This window comes from Saimiri boliviensis, chromosome 5 (assembly GCF_048565385.1).
Source record: "Saimiri boliviensis isolate mSaiBol1 chromosome 5, mSaiBol1.pri, whole genome shotgun sequence".
Taxonomy (NCBI): Eukaryota; Metazoa; Chordata; class Mammalia; order Primates; family Cebidae; genus Saimiri; species Saimiri boliviensis.
The window spans coordinates 14,107,358-14,120,919 of record NC_133453.1 but is presented as its reverse complement, the minus strand read 5'-3'; the positions used below and the strand labels follow the sequence as shown (position 1 = coordinate 14,120,919).

At 38.2% G+C, this 13,562-nt stretch overlaps 1 protein-coding gene across 3 annotated transcripts in view; it reads left to right on the top strand.

Annotated features, from left to right (window-relative positions):
• COL4A3 (collagen type IV alpha 3 chain) overlaps window positions 1-13,562 on the top strand; it is a 146,736-nt gene that overhangs the window by 111,558 nt on the left and 21,616 nt on the right. For 2 of the 3 annotated variants that reach the window (XM_003925461.4, XM_074398943.1), the window contains exons 27-35: window positions 346-438; window positions 1,115-1,219; window positions 3,210-3,307; window positions 3,863-4,013; window positions 4,362-4,475; window positions 5,839-6,006; window positions 7,235-7,324; window positions 7,687-7,821; window positions 12,717-12,815. In XM_003925461.4, coding sequence (XP_003925510.2) covers window positions 346-438; window positions 1,115-1,219; window positions 3,210-3,307; window positions 3,863-4,013; window positions 4,362-4,475; window positions 5,839-6,006; window positions 7,235-7,324; window positions 7,687-7,821; window positions 12,717-12,815 — 1,053 coding nt within the window. The remainder of the gene's footprint in view (window positions 1-345; window positions 439-1,114; window positions 1,220-3,209; window positions 3,308-3,862; window positions 4,014-4,361; window positions 4,476-5,838; window positions 6,007-7,234; window positions 7,325-7,686; window positions 7,822-12,716; window positions 12,816-13,562) is intronic. The other variant, XM_039469578.2, reaches the window with a different exon arrangement.

The window sequence follows — 13,562 nt, the reverse complement described above, 5'->3', positions numbered from 1 at the left end:
AAATAAAATACAATAAATGTTTTTGGAGTTATTTCTAAACAGAACTTGTCTCTAATCCTAATATAAGGTGGTAAAGTTAGGACTGTAATCTGTGAGTTATCTCAGAACAGGAAACAGGTTAAAACAGAGTTTAGACAATAGTCTAAACTCATAAATATTTGTTGACTCAGTAAGAAAGTTTCAATGGGTTGGTGGTCCTTAAGCTAGTTTTGAAGCCTGTGAAAACGGTTTTTTAAAAAAAATTTTCTTTGTTTATAAAACCTTTATAATCATATTTTCCCCTATCATCTAAGAAAAGCTTCAATATTTATATACCCCAATCTTATGATCACAAATTTCCTTAAGGTCCTAGGGGAGAAGTCAGTGTTTCAACACCAGTTCCAGGCCCACCAGGACCTCCAGGGGCCCCTGGCCTCGCTGGCCCCCAAGGTCCACCTGGTGAGTACCCTATGCCAAGTCTGATGCATGGCATCAGACAACACCCTGACTCTTTCAAAAAAAAAAAATACTGTCTCCATTATAAGAAAAAAAATGTATTCATTGGCTCCAAAAGAGAGCACAGGGCAGTGTCCTATCTGATAATTAAGCAGGCTGGGGACGTGCTGTAGTTCTCTGAGGTTATCCAAATTATTCTCACTGGTGCTTCTAACATAAAGGTTCCAGAGAAGAACCTATAAAACTACTTAAGAGGAATTCTAGAGCAGAACAACCATATGGAGTTTTGGTGGGGGCGGAGGGGGCGGGGAAGTGATGTTTGCTTACTGGCAATTTATTAGGATATTTTCCATAGCATCTTCATTTGAAAATTGAAGGTCTTTGCCAATGTGATCTAAAACTGAGTTTTGCATGTGTAGAAGGAGACTTACATAGTTCAAGACATCTAGAATACTTCTTGTTAGGAATTAAATCTTATTTACAAAATTATTTGCAGTTCCTAAAGATTAGTCCATTGGATAGGGGCACAGAGGAGGAGCATATGATTGGGGTTGGGTTAAAAAAATTTTCTTAATGTGCAAAAGGGATAGGATGACACTGATAACTTAGACATTTTCTTTTAAAACAAGATGAAGAAAAGTTGCTGATGTGGATATGCATATATGTATTTGTTTTTAAGGTATCCCTGGATCCACGGGGAAATATGGAGATCCTGGTCTTCCAGGGCCTGATGGTGAACCAGGAATTCCAGGAATTGGATTTCCTGGGCCTCCTGGACCTAAGGGTAAATTAAAAAATTTTTTAAACATAAAGTTTATTGTGGATATTTAGAATATATACATATGCATAAATAAAATAAGTAAAATACAATGTAAAGATACAAATAGGACATAAGATACAAAATGAGTAAAATAGGAAATACCTATAATACTCTGTAAAACATTTTCTGGCTGGGTGCAGTGGCTCACGTCTGTAATTCCAGCACTTTGCGAGGCCAAGGCAGGCAGATCACTTGAGGTCAGGAGTTGGAGACCAGTGTGGCCAACATGGTAAAACTCGTCTCTACTGAAAATACAAAATTAGCCAGGTGCAGTGGCATGTGCCTGTAATCCCAGATGCTCAGGAGGCTGAGGCAGGAGAATTACTTGAGCCCAGGAGGCAGAGGTTGCAGTGAACTGAGATTGCATTACTGCACTCCAGCCTGGGCGACAGAGCAAGACTCTTTTTGGGGAAAAAAAAAAAAAAAAGTTTTCCAAGAGCCTTAAATAGTAAAAAATCTTATAATAATGTTAGGTGAAAAGGCAATTGATTTATGCAATATCATCTCAATTGTATTTTTCAAAACACATAGAAAACAACTAGAAGGAAATTCACCAAAATGGTAATAGTAATTCTTGATTACTGGATTTTAAGGACATTTTTGGTACTTCTCAATAAATGCCTGCACCTTTTACATTTATACAGTACGTTTTTTATATAATAAAGTAACTATTAAATCACAAATAGCTGATTTCCCCACACACTTCTAAATAAATTACAGAAGTTATTTTCCTTTAGGAAAAAAGTGCTGTCTCTCCTTAAAAAAAAAAAAAAAAAAAAAAAAAATCTAGACACTGAGAGCTCACACAATGACATAAGCCTGTCCCTTGACAATTACATCAAAGTCCTGTCCAAGATGACATATAAGTAACCTGAGTCCCTGGATTCTCACATAGAACTAACTGTTAAGTTTTATGATAATTTCATGTTTGTTACAATATTATTTAAAATGTTTGTTAAAATGGCATCCTTTTTTTGGTGTTCCAGCTCTTGGATTAGTATGTCATTAATGTTTATTATACATTAATTCTGCACAAATATGAGAATATTAATTTCAATTTATGAGTATTTGAGATGGCAAACATAATTACATTTCTCATGTTGTCTCAAAAATGGCTTTGAATACAATTTCTTGGTTTTCTTCCTAATGATCTGCGAAGTAATGGAACCTGGCTCACATTTGTACCTCATTCCTCTGGGACCCTGCATTAACAAATTACATCCCTACTTTGTAACTCTATGAATTGACTCTCTGGAAGAAGATGGTTGACTATGGGAACCAGAACTAACCCACGAGATCCTTGAAAGTACAGATTTACAATTTCACAACTGAACCTAATGAATTCTATGAACTAACTGCAAATTAATTATTGGTCAAATTAGGGTCTAAAGGAGCTGTCTGAATGCAGTCTTGTTTCACCAGGGCTTCCTCTTCTGAACCAGAGAACATAGAAAATGTGTGTGACCCCTTTCTCAATTCACCTACTATAAATGCATAAGAAGTTAACCCCTTACATGCAATGGATGCTATAGGGACATTAGGACTTAATTCTCTTAAACAACCCCTGTTGAGAAAGTCTACCTGGGTTGCTGAAAAATCTCTATTGCTTAATCTAGGTCATGCTTGCACGAATATATACACATATAAAAATCCATTTACCTGTATACTCTGTGTAAAGTATACCTCAAAAACAAAGTCAACTGGTCAACCAGGTTTGAAGAATTGATGAATCAAGATTATAGCCATACTTAACAACAAAAGGGAAAATGTTATTTTTTAAATTGGGAACCAATGTAATTTGAACTTTTAAAAAATTGCTTATTTCTCAATTGGTTTATTATCATTTAAACTTTCATAAAAGCATCTCTGGCTGGTTGAGGGATAAGAGGGTTACTGCTCAGAATCTTTCAATAAGACTAATTCTACAACAATGTTTATTGTTTTTTCTCTGTAGGAGATCAAGGTTTTCCAGGTACAAAAGGATCACTGGGTTGTCCTGGAAAAATGGGAGATCCTGGGTTACCTGGAAAGCCAGGCCTCCCAGGAGCCAAGGTATGCAAAAATTTAAACTCAAACTGTCACAGGGGAGAGGGCAGGTGACCATTAATTGGCCAGTTTGTATGCACCCACCTGGCAGAACACTCTAGATGTAGAAATTATCAATATATTTGTAGATGATGAAGATATTAAAATGTTTTAATGTTTTTCTGGATCATCTTCCCTTTTAGAAAGGAAAATATGAAGTGCCAGAATGCACATTTCATCTTTATACCATCTTTAATGGTTTCATAAACACTCAGACTGTTTAAAATGAGACAACTCTAAAAAGAAATGTGGGTAGCTATGAGAAAAACTATTAAAAGTAAAGACATCTAGGTTTTTCTCTTTAGACAATCCCATAGTCTTCTGAAAAAGTGGAGGCTATATATCCTGAAGTGTTATTAAGCATAATCTTGTGGAAAAGTTAGCAACTAGAGTTCAAAAAGGAAAGTTGATGGCATGGTGGTGGCTGTATAAAAGGGACTTAGAGCCTCAATGACAGAGACCAGTCAATAGCAGTGAGGATTTGGAAGTATTCTATAGTAATATATAATTTCTGTGCTATAGGGAGAGCCAGCACTAGCCATGCCTGGAGGACCAGGAACACCAGGTTTTCCAGGAGAAAGAGGCAATTCTGGGGAACATGGAGAAATTGGACTCCCTGGACTTCCAGGTCTCCCTGGAACTCCAGGAAATGAAGGGCTTGATGGACCACGAGGTACAATAGCAAGTGTCGTTACTTTTCTCCACTGTGAGCTCAGCTAAAATGCAGCAGACTGAATGCCTAGGTGTTCTAAGAATGAAGAATTCTCAAATAAAGCTTCTGGTTCAAGAAATAGAATCTGTGGAGCCTAATTATTTTCTCATCCAATGTTCCTGCCCTACATTTCTCCCTTCTTCCTTCCTTCTTTCCTTTTTAAAGAGTGCCCTCTACAAAAGGCATATTAGTGGTAGTAAATGTACGTCGGATTTAGGTGGAAAAAAGTTAACAGAAGCATGATTGGTGTAGCAATGCCAAGACCTTAAGTTCTAGCACCTGGGTATATACTTGGGCTTTCTTTCGCAGGAGATCCAGGGCAGCCTGGGCCACCTGGAGAACAAGGACCCCAAGGAAGGTGCATAGAAGGTCCAAGGGGTGCCCAAGGACTTCCAGGATTAAATGGATTGAAAGGGCAACAAGGTAGGAGGAGGGCCTCGAAACTGGCCGCCAGATGGGCAGGAGGCATGAGACTCCTGCTCTGTGCTTTTCTGCCTAACATGGGAACTGTCCAGCAACAAGTCCTGACCGTTGTTCAGTGAGAAATACTTCAGAAATATAAACCTTGCTGCCATGGATTTATTGCACACAGTAATGTATACCACCTATAAAGGAAGAAACCTGAAGTTAATATAGTGAGTTTCCTTGTGTCTTTTATGCAAGAAAATATGAACGCTGAAGACAGAGAGAGATTGGTGTGTGTTTACATATATTACATACATATAAATTTTCAGAAAACATCTTACCTTTAATACTTTCATAAGTATATTAAAGTGGTAAATGTATCCTTATTATTACAATAGAGCAAATGTATGCAATGGTACCAGTTTAAAAAGTTATAAACTAAAATATGTAGTTGATTGTTTTATACACAATATAAAAGAAAAAAACAAAAATAAATCTAAATGATGCAGGCTAGATGTTCCAGATGGTGGGAAACTTACTTTATCTTTTTTGATTATCTCAATCAGATCTGATGAACTGTTCCTGGAAAAAAAAAAAAAGTTATTTATAAATCAGTTAATGTCTGTGGTCTATCATACTGCTTATATGTTCACAAATCAATTTTTGACCAAAATTTTAACTAGTATAGTGGCATTATTATTGTTTCCGGAGGCATCCAGTGGCTTCCCTCCACATGAATGGCTCTGTATGTCTTTTGTAGGATACAGAGTGAGCAGCACTCATAGGTCCCAGAATGTGCCTGCAGGACTAGAAACTAGATATAAACGCTACACTTTTATTACTGCATGAGTCATTGGAGCAGAGAAAGTTAGAGCCAGAAGGGAGCTCAGAAATTTTACAGAGAGGACCTTAAATACACACACACATACAAACACACACACACACACACACACACGCATAAGTGTGCAGTTACCACAAATCACAAAGCTAAATAGTTACAGCCACAAAATATTTCTGAAGTGGCCAGGTGCAGTGGCTCATGCCTGAAATCCCAGCACTTTGCGAGGCCAAGACGGGCGGACCGCTTGAGGTCAAGAGTTCAAGACCAGCCTGGCCAATATGGCAAAACCCAATCTCTACTAAAAATACAAAAATTAGCCAGGCGTTGGAGTGCATGCCTGTAGTCCTAGCTACTTGGGAGGCTTAGGCAGGAGAATCACTTGACCCCAGGAGGCAGAGATTGCAGTGAGCCAAGATCACGCCACTGCAATCTAGCCTGGGCAACAGAGGGAGACTGTCTTAAATATATATGTATTTCTGAAGTTAGTGGGGAAAGCATTTGTGGGTTCATTCATTTGTTCATTCATTTATTCATACACAGGCAGAAGAGGTAAAACAGGGACAAAGGGAGACCCAGGAATTCCAGGCTTGGATAGATCAGGATTTCCTGGAGAAACTGGATCACCAGGAAGGCCAGGCCATCAGGGCAAGACGGGACCGCCAGGTCAAAAAGGATATCCAGGAAATCCAGGAATTTTAGGGCCACCAGGTATCCTTTTTTGTGTTTCTATTTTTCTTCTTACGTCCTATTCCTCTTAAGGTAGCTCTGTCAACTACCTAGTCATATGCTTTTGACTCTATGCTTTTACTTCAGTTAATATAAGATTTTTCTTCTAAATTATTTGTAAGAAACCAGGGGCCAGGGTGCAGGGAACAGTGGTGGTGGGATGAACACATTTCACAATTCCCCAGGATGTGGCTATTTTTGCTGTGTTATCCTTTTAATATGCTACCATTATAATACTTTTGCTAGTACTTTGTTGAGAATTTTTGCATTTATATTGAGAAAGGATATTGGTCTATAGTGTTCTTGTGTTATCTTTGGTTTTGGCATCAGAGTAATGCTGGTCTGACAGCACAAGCTGGGAAGTGCTTCCTCCTCTTGTATTTTCTGGAACAGCTCGTGAAGAATTGACACTCTTTAAACATTTGGTAGAATTCACCAGTGAAGTTATCTGGGTCTGGGCATTTCCTTGTGGGAAGTCTCTAAATAACTAATTCAATCTCTTCATTTGTTATAGGTATATTCAGATTTTTTCTTTCTTCTGGAGTCAGTTTTGGTATTGTTTCTCTAAGTACTTGTCCATTTTGTCTAAGTTATCTAATTTGTTGCCATAAAGTCGTTCATCATATTTCTGTATAATTGTTTTAATTTAATGGCTATGTTTATTGTTTATATGTTTGGGGAGAATATTCTGTTCCCTCAAGGTGTAAAAACCTCACTGGTCTCCCATCCAGAGAATAACCCGGAACAATTTAATCAGCACATTATCCTTTCACTCATCCTACTGGGCTACGATCACGTGCCAGCATTATTCCAGACCCCAGAGACACATCAGTCAGTGGACAAGTCTCCCCTTCTCATAGCAGAAGAGCAACAATACAAACATTGAAAGTCTAAGTTCAACTTGAGACAAGTGTTACGAAGAAAATAAAGTGAAGGGATATAATAGAAAGTTACTGGTCAGGGCATGGTAGGATAGAATGCTCCAAAATTTCCACATATTCTATCTTTATTCATGACTCCACAGAGATGAGTTTAAAAGACCATTTACCAACCCATCTCCTGGACTAATATGGTAATTTTACTATATACAGAGGCCATTTTTTCAACTCTCAATCTCTACTTCTAAGTATAATTTATTTTAGCATATGGAATATTTTGCTTTTCTCACTCTGTACAACATGCGCTGCTTTGTGTTAATTTGTTTCCATAGGTGAAGATGGAATGGTTGGGATGATGGGCTTTCCTGGAGCCATTGGCTCTCCAGGGCCCCCTGGGAACCCAGGCATGCCAGGGCAGAAGGGTAAGTGATGGAGTCTCTTTCTAGATAGTAGGAAGCAGAAACAATATTCATTTATTTTGCAGCAAAAAAAAAAAAAAGTTATATTTCTTTGGAGGAATAGTTCTGAGAGAGCAACAGTATCTTATTTTGCTGTTTTCGGTGTTCCTTTTTTCCATTTGAATGGAATCCTATTTTCTCCCTGCAGGCTTTATACCACTACCCTTATGAGGCTGCCTGCCTGAGAAAACTGTTTACCAAGTTCTCAGCACCGTTAGAGTTTTTTGTTTCATTTGTTCTGTTTTATTATAAGCACTGCCAACTTTTTAATCCCTATGAACTACTTAAAGAATGAAGGACCTGATGTTGTTACTCCTGTCTGTTAGGAAGCCTTGGAATTCCAGGAGTGAAGGGCCAGAGAGGAACCCCAGGAGCCAAGGGGGAACAGGGAGATAAAGGAAATCCTGGGCCTTCTCAGATATCCCACTTAATAGGGGACAAAGGAGAACCAGGTCTCAAAGGTAAATAATTGCTTATTTGGAATCAGAACATCAGAGCTGATTCTCAGGCTAAGAAATTATCCACGCAGGCTGGGCCTGGTGGCTCAAGCCTGTAATCCAAGCACTTTGGGAGGTCGAGGCGGGTGGATCACCAGGTCAAGAGATCGAGATCATCCTGGTCAACATGGTGAAACCCCGTCGCTACTAAAAATACAAAACATTAGCTGGGCATTGTGGTGCATGCCTGTAATCCCAGCTACTCAGGAGGTTGAGGCAGGAGAATTGCCTGAACCCAGGAGGCGGAGGTTGCAGTGAGCCGAGATTGCGCCATTGCACTCCAGCCTGGGTAACAAGAGCAAAACTCCGTCTCAAAAAAAAAAAAAAAAGAAAGAAATTATCCAGGCAAATCCCTTCAGTTGACAAACAAGGACATTGAGGGCCAGTGTTTGGTTACCTGCCCAAGTCACACAGCCAGTTGGTGGCTGAGCAGCACCAGAACTGAGTCACCTTCTACCATATGTTGCCTCCTCAATGTGTAACATTTTATTTATGAGTTAATTCTGCATTTTGATTTGCTATATTTGAATCGTCAGCAGTTTTTATAAGCCTCAAAACTCCCTCTTTGCCAAGTATGAGGAAAACTAAACCCTAAAAAAAAAATTCACATTAAAATTGTTGTCTGGCTGATGTTGAAATACCCGTCTCAAATTCAACTTTATTCTGTTGACTACCAGGATAATTTCTTCTGATTCCATCTAAAAACTTCTGTTCAAAATCCTTTGGAGAATAATTACTAAAAAGAAATGCTTCAATGAAAATGTAACTCTTTTGAAAGACTGTCGTTAAATGTGGCTATTAGGCTAAAATTCAAACCCATTCACATTATTTCACGTTATTTGGGCCCTTTTTATGGCAGTTTTTGTGATATGATCAATACAACCGATATAAAACCAGATTTTCAGAAGCCCTCCCTTGCAGTCTTCTTGATCAAATGTAATCCCAAGCAACTTTAGAAAAACAGAGAACTGCTGGGTAAAACATACATTTACAGATCAGACTCTTATAGCTGGAAAGGATTAAAAACAAATGTGTCATCACAAGAAAGGAATAAAAGAAAAATATGTTTACAGTTGCAAAATTATGTTAAGTTTTGAGATATTTGAAATGACTTTTGAGAAATGAGACCGTATTCAACAAATATTTATATGCGTGGCACATAAGGATATAACAAACCTTCACATGTACTGCCAAACCTTAAAAAAAGGAAAAAAATTTGCACAGGGTGCTGTAGACCAGAATATAAAGACTGACTAACTGGCAAGTTAGGAAGTAAAAGCCTTTTGGGTAGTCCCCATCTAACCAGGTGTTGAAGAGATAGTCTAGTTATAGTACAAAAAGAATATTGCATTTCATTTTTAGCAATGAGAAAGAAAGTAATGTGACTTTTAGAAAACTCTGCTAGGACTAGTCTAAGCCAACATATGAAAAAAAAAATACTGGCCCCAATCTCCAGTCCTCATAAACTGTCTGCATAGACACTACTTCACTAGACTATTTTAGATTATTTAAGTAGTGTTAGAAACATTTTGGAAAAAATATGAATAGCATATCTCTGCCTACATAAGCAGAAATTTGGCTCTCACAGTACAAATGCACAATGAGTACTAATTTGCAATTGAAGAATTCCTTTTGTAAAGCATAGAAGGACACATGCTATGGGGCTATTTCTATGCTTCCAACAAAATTATTTTACTCACCCAGAGTATGCATCAAAGCTGTTCTATGTGTTTTCCTTAGACTTTTCAAATGCATAACCAAGGGGCACAGATTGAAGAAGAATAACAAAAAAAAAGAACCAGTAACTAGGCCTCCCTAATTTCAGTGTGATCCTTTTTTTTTGGAGAACAGGGTCTCGCTATATTACCCAGGCAGGTCTCGAACTCCTGAGCTCGAGCTATCCACCCGCCTCTGCCTCTGTAAGAGCTGGGATTACAGTCATGAACCACCACACCCAGCCGATCCATTTTTTTTTCTAAATCTGAATTTCTGACTTAAAGCTATTCACTTTAAATGTGGAAGAGATATTAAATATACAGATAAGCACAATAACAAGTCACTGTCCTCTCCGCAAGGAGTCTGGGTGGGACAATTAGGCATATGTAGAAAAAAAAAAATAATGTAAGTGCAAGTCAGTATGCTGTAATATTTAACAACAATGTAAGTAGTATTCATGTGCAGGTACTGTTCTAAGTTCTACAAATATTGACTCATTTAATGCTCACAATTACCCTAGAAGTAGGCTGGGCCCAGTGGCTCATGTCTTTAATCCCAGTATTTTGGGAGGCTGACTTCGAGACCAGCCTAGCCAACATGGTGAAACCCCATCTCTACTAAAAATATAAAAATTAGCCAGTTGTAGTAGTAGGCACCTGTAATCCCAGCTACATGGGAGGCTGAGGCAGGAGAATTGCTTGAACCCGGGAGGCGGAGGTTACGGTGAGCTGAGATTATGCTACTGCACTCCAGCCTGGCCAACAGAGTGAGACTCGTCTCAAAAAATAAATAAATAAATAGCATTAGGAGTAGGTACTGCTATTGCAATCATCCCATTTTACAGATGGGGAACAGGGAGGTCAAGTTATTGCCAAATGTCACTCTGATAGGAAATGGGAGAGATGGGCCTCACCCTTGGCCTCCTCACTGTGCTGCCAGAGCTTTGTAGGAGTTGAAGGAAGCAGAAAATACAGCAACTCGGCTAGTCAGTGAAACCTCCATGAAGGAGGATTTAAATGTTTTATAAAATTCAGATGAACAAATGAAATTCTTAGCTTAAAATCTTTCCAAAGCTCTTTGTGCTTTGAGAATGGAAACTTCTTAAACTGACATACAAGCCTGTTCACCACCTGCACTTGGCCTGTCTGTCCAGTCATATGACATTTATGTACCCAACAATTACTTTTTACTTAATAAAATAAAAAACAGATTAGGCATTTTGCTATGTCCTGACTATGCAGAGGCAAACAAAGCAGACTCAGTTTTCTAGTCATGTTGAAAGTTACAGTTTAGTGGCAGGAAGAGACATAATGGGTCCATAAACAGTTTCCATTTAGGCTAGGTAGGAAGTATCTTAGGCTTTGTGGATTACATATGATCCCTGTTGCATATGCTTCTTTGCTTTTTATTTTGTTTTTAACAACCTTTTAAAAATGTAAAACCCATCTTTAACTCTCAAGCTGTACAAAACCAAGCCAGATTCAGCCTGAAAGCTGTATTTTGCCAACTTCTAAAAAACTGAATAAACACACTAAACAGTATATGTATTTTTAGATTGCAATCAACAGCATAAATGGAAAAAATGAAGGTTATAAAACAAAACAATCTAATCCCTGATACTCATTACTCCTTTCTACATGCTGTTTTACTGTCTGGGAATCTTGTCTCATTCCAGGCCTTCTTCACCCAATTCGTATTCATTTGGTCTTCAAGAGCTAAAAAATACCACTTCTTCCAGAAATTCTTCCCTGCAGCATGTTGTGCCCAACACTGGTACAGAGTTTATCTGCCTGGATGATAATTGTTTGTTTACTTGGCTGTCCCCCCAGTTAAACACTAAAAACTTGGGGAAAGAGAACATGATAATTTCTCTCTCCAGGACTCAGCATAAGACCTGTTCATTAATTAGATGTTCCATCCTTATGTGAATGAATAAGTACATATGCAGGAAAAGAGTCAAGGGAAGTGAATCTGCTTGAGAAAAAGCACAAATCAGGCCATCAGGCCATAGACAGACTGCAGAATGCTTCATGCTGCCAAAGGAGTTTGCAATTTACTCTGCAGGTAATAGAGATTCAATGACTATTTCTTTCTTGATTTACAGACAGCATCTCGCTGTCATCCAGGCTGGAGTGCAATGGCGTGATCTCACTGCAACCGCCACCTCCTGGACTCAAGAGATTCTCTTGCCTCAGCCTCCCAAGTAACTGGGATTACAAGATCCATGCCCGGCTAATTTTTATATTTTTCGAAGAGATGGGGTTTCACCATGTTGGCTAGGATGGTCTCAAACTCCTGACTTCAAGTGATCTGCCCACTTCAGCCTCCCAAAGTGCTAGTATTACAGGTGTGAGCCACCACACCCAGCCCAATGACTATTTTTGAACAGGAGAAGAGTATGATCAAAGTTATGTTTTAGGGAAAGTAGAATGGTGTCCTGGGAGATTTATGAACTTCCCAACTGTGCAGAACTAGATTCAAATCCAAGTGTTATTAACTGATTGAGAGTGTAATTCTGGGTAAAGGCTTTGACTTACCTAATACTTAATAAATTATAATTTTTATACATGGATTGACAATAGAATCAGCTGGATGAGAATAGTATAATAGATAGTGCTTTGTCTTTACTCTTAAAAAACGAAGAGATATTTAGGCTGCTAATTCTTAAAATGTTGTTTTAAAGAGTACATACTAAGATCATTGGTAGTGTTAATTGAGAAATAACTTATGCCAGGCATTGTGCTAATGCTTGACACATATTATCTCATTTAATCCTCTTCTTTAAAAGATAGACGCCCAAATCTGTCCATGCTCTTAACATATCTGCTATGCTGTACTACAATAATATGCTGTCAGTTTAAACCAGGATGTGGATGGGTATAACAAAATTTTAACCTGCATTTTTAATACCTGGTTTTTTGTTTTTTGGGGTTTTTTTGTTTGTTTGTTTGTTTGTTTTTGAGATGGAGTCTCACTCTTTCACTCAGGGTGGAGTGCAGTAGCAAGATCTTGGCTCACTTCAATCTCTGCCCTCCAGGTTCAAGTGATTCTCCTGCCTCAGTCTCCTAAGTAGCTGGGATTACAGCCACCCACCACCATGCTTGGCTTTTTTTTTTTTTTTAATACCTGGTTTTTAACTTTAGGATTCGCAGGAAATATGGGTGAGAAAGGAAACAGAGGTGTTCCAGGGCTTCCAGGTTTAAAAGGCCTCCAAGGACTACCTGGACCACCAGGATCACCAGGTACAGCTGATTCTCAAATAGAAATAACACATTTTACACTTTCCTATGTCTAATGTAATAAAAGTTGTTTCTAGGCTTAATGGGTTTAAATATCAATTCTGTTCTGATGGTGTTCCAGCAGAAATTTGCTACTAAATTACTAACAAGAAGGTGTTTATAGTTGGTGTGTAGTTAACAAAACCATATTAACCTACAAATAGTTCCATTTTGTCCTCAAATTTTTATTCTGAAATTGCTGATATGTATTACAGATTATAATTTATCATCATATGTGATAACATATCAGAGATGAAAATTAGAGAATGCCTTAGAAGTTTTCAGATTTGCATCTTTCTTTTTTAAAACAAATAAGTGAGTTTACAAAATAATTTTTAAATAACTAAAGTATCCCACCATTCCTATAACCCCCTCAGTAACAAAATATATTACATGGCAATAACACTTAAGGATGGCAGTTAGAAATATATTCCCATATGACTGCAGGAGCCCACTTTTTCCCTGCTGGCGTTGGTCCTAGGATGATTTTAGTGTTTGAAAACCAGGCCTGCTGACAAGAATCTAACTTTCTTTAGTTTTACATGTTCTGGGTCCCCAGTTCTTTCCTTATTTGAAGGGAAAAGGACAGCTAGACAAGTGCCTAAACGAGCTGGCCTGGCTGTTCTGGATTCATTCATGCATGCAAGCAACAAATCTTTATTAAACACATACTATGTCCAGGAACTGTGCAGGCCAATAACTATTTATTTG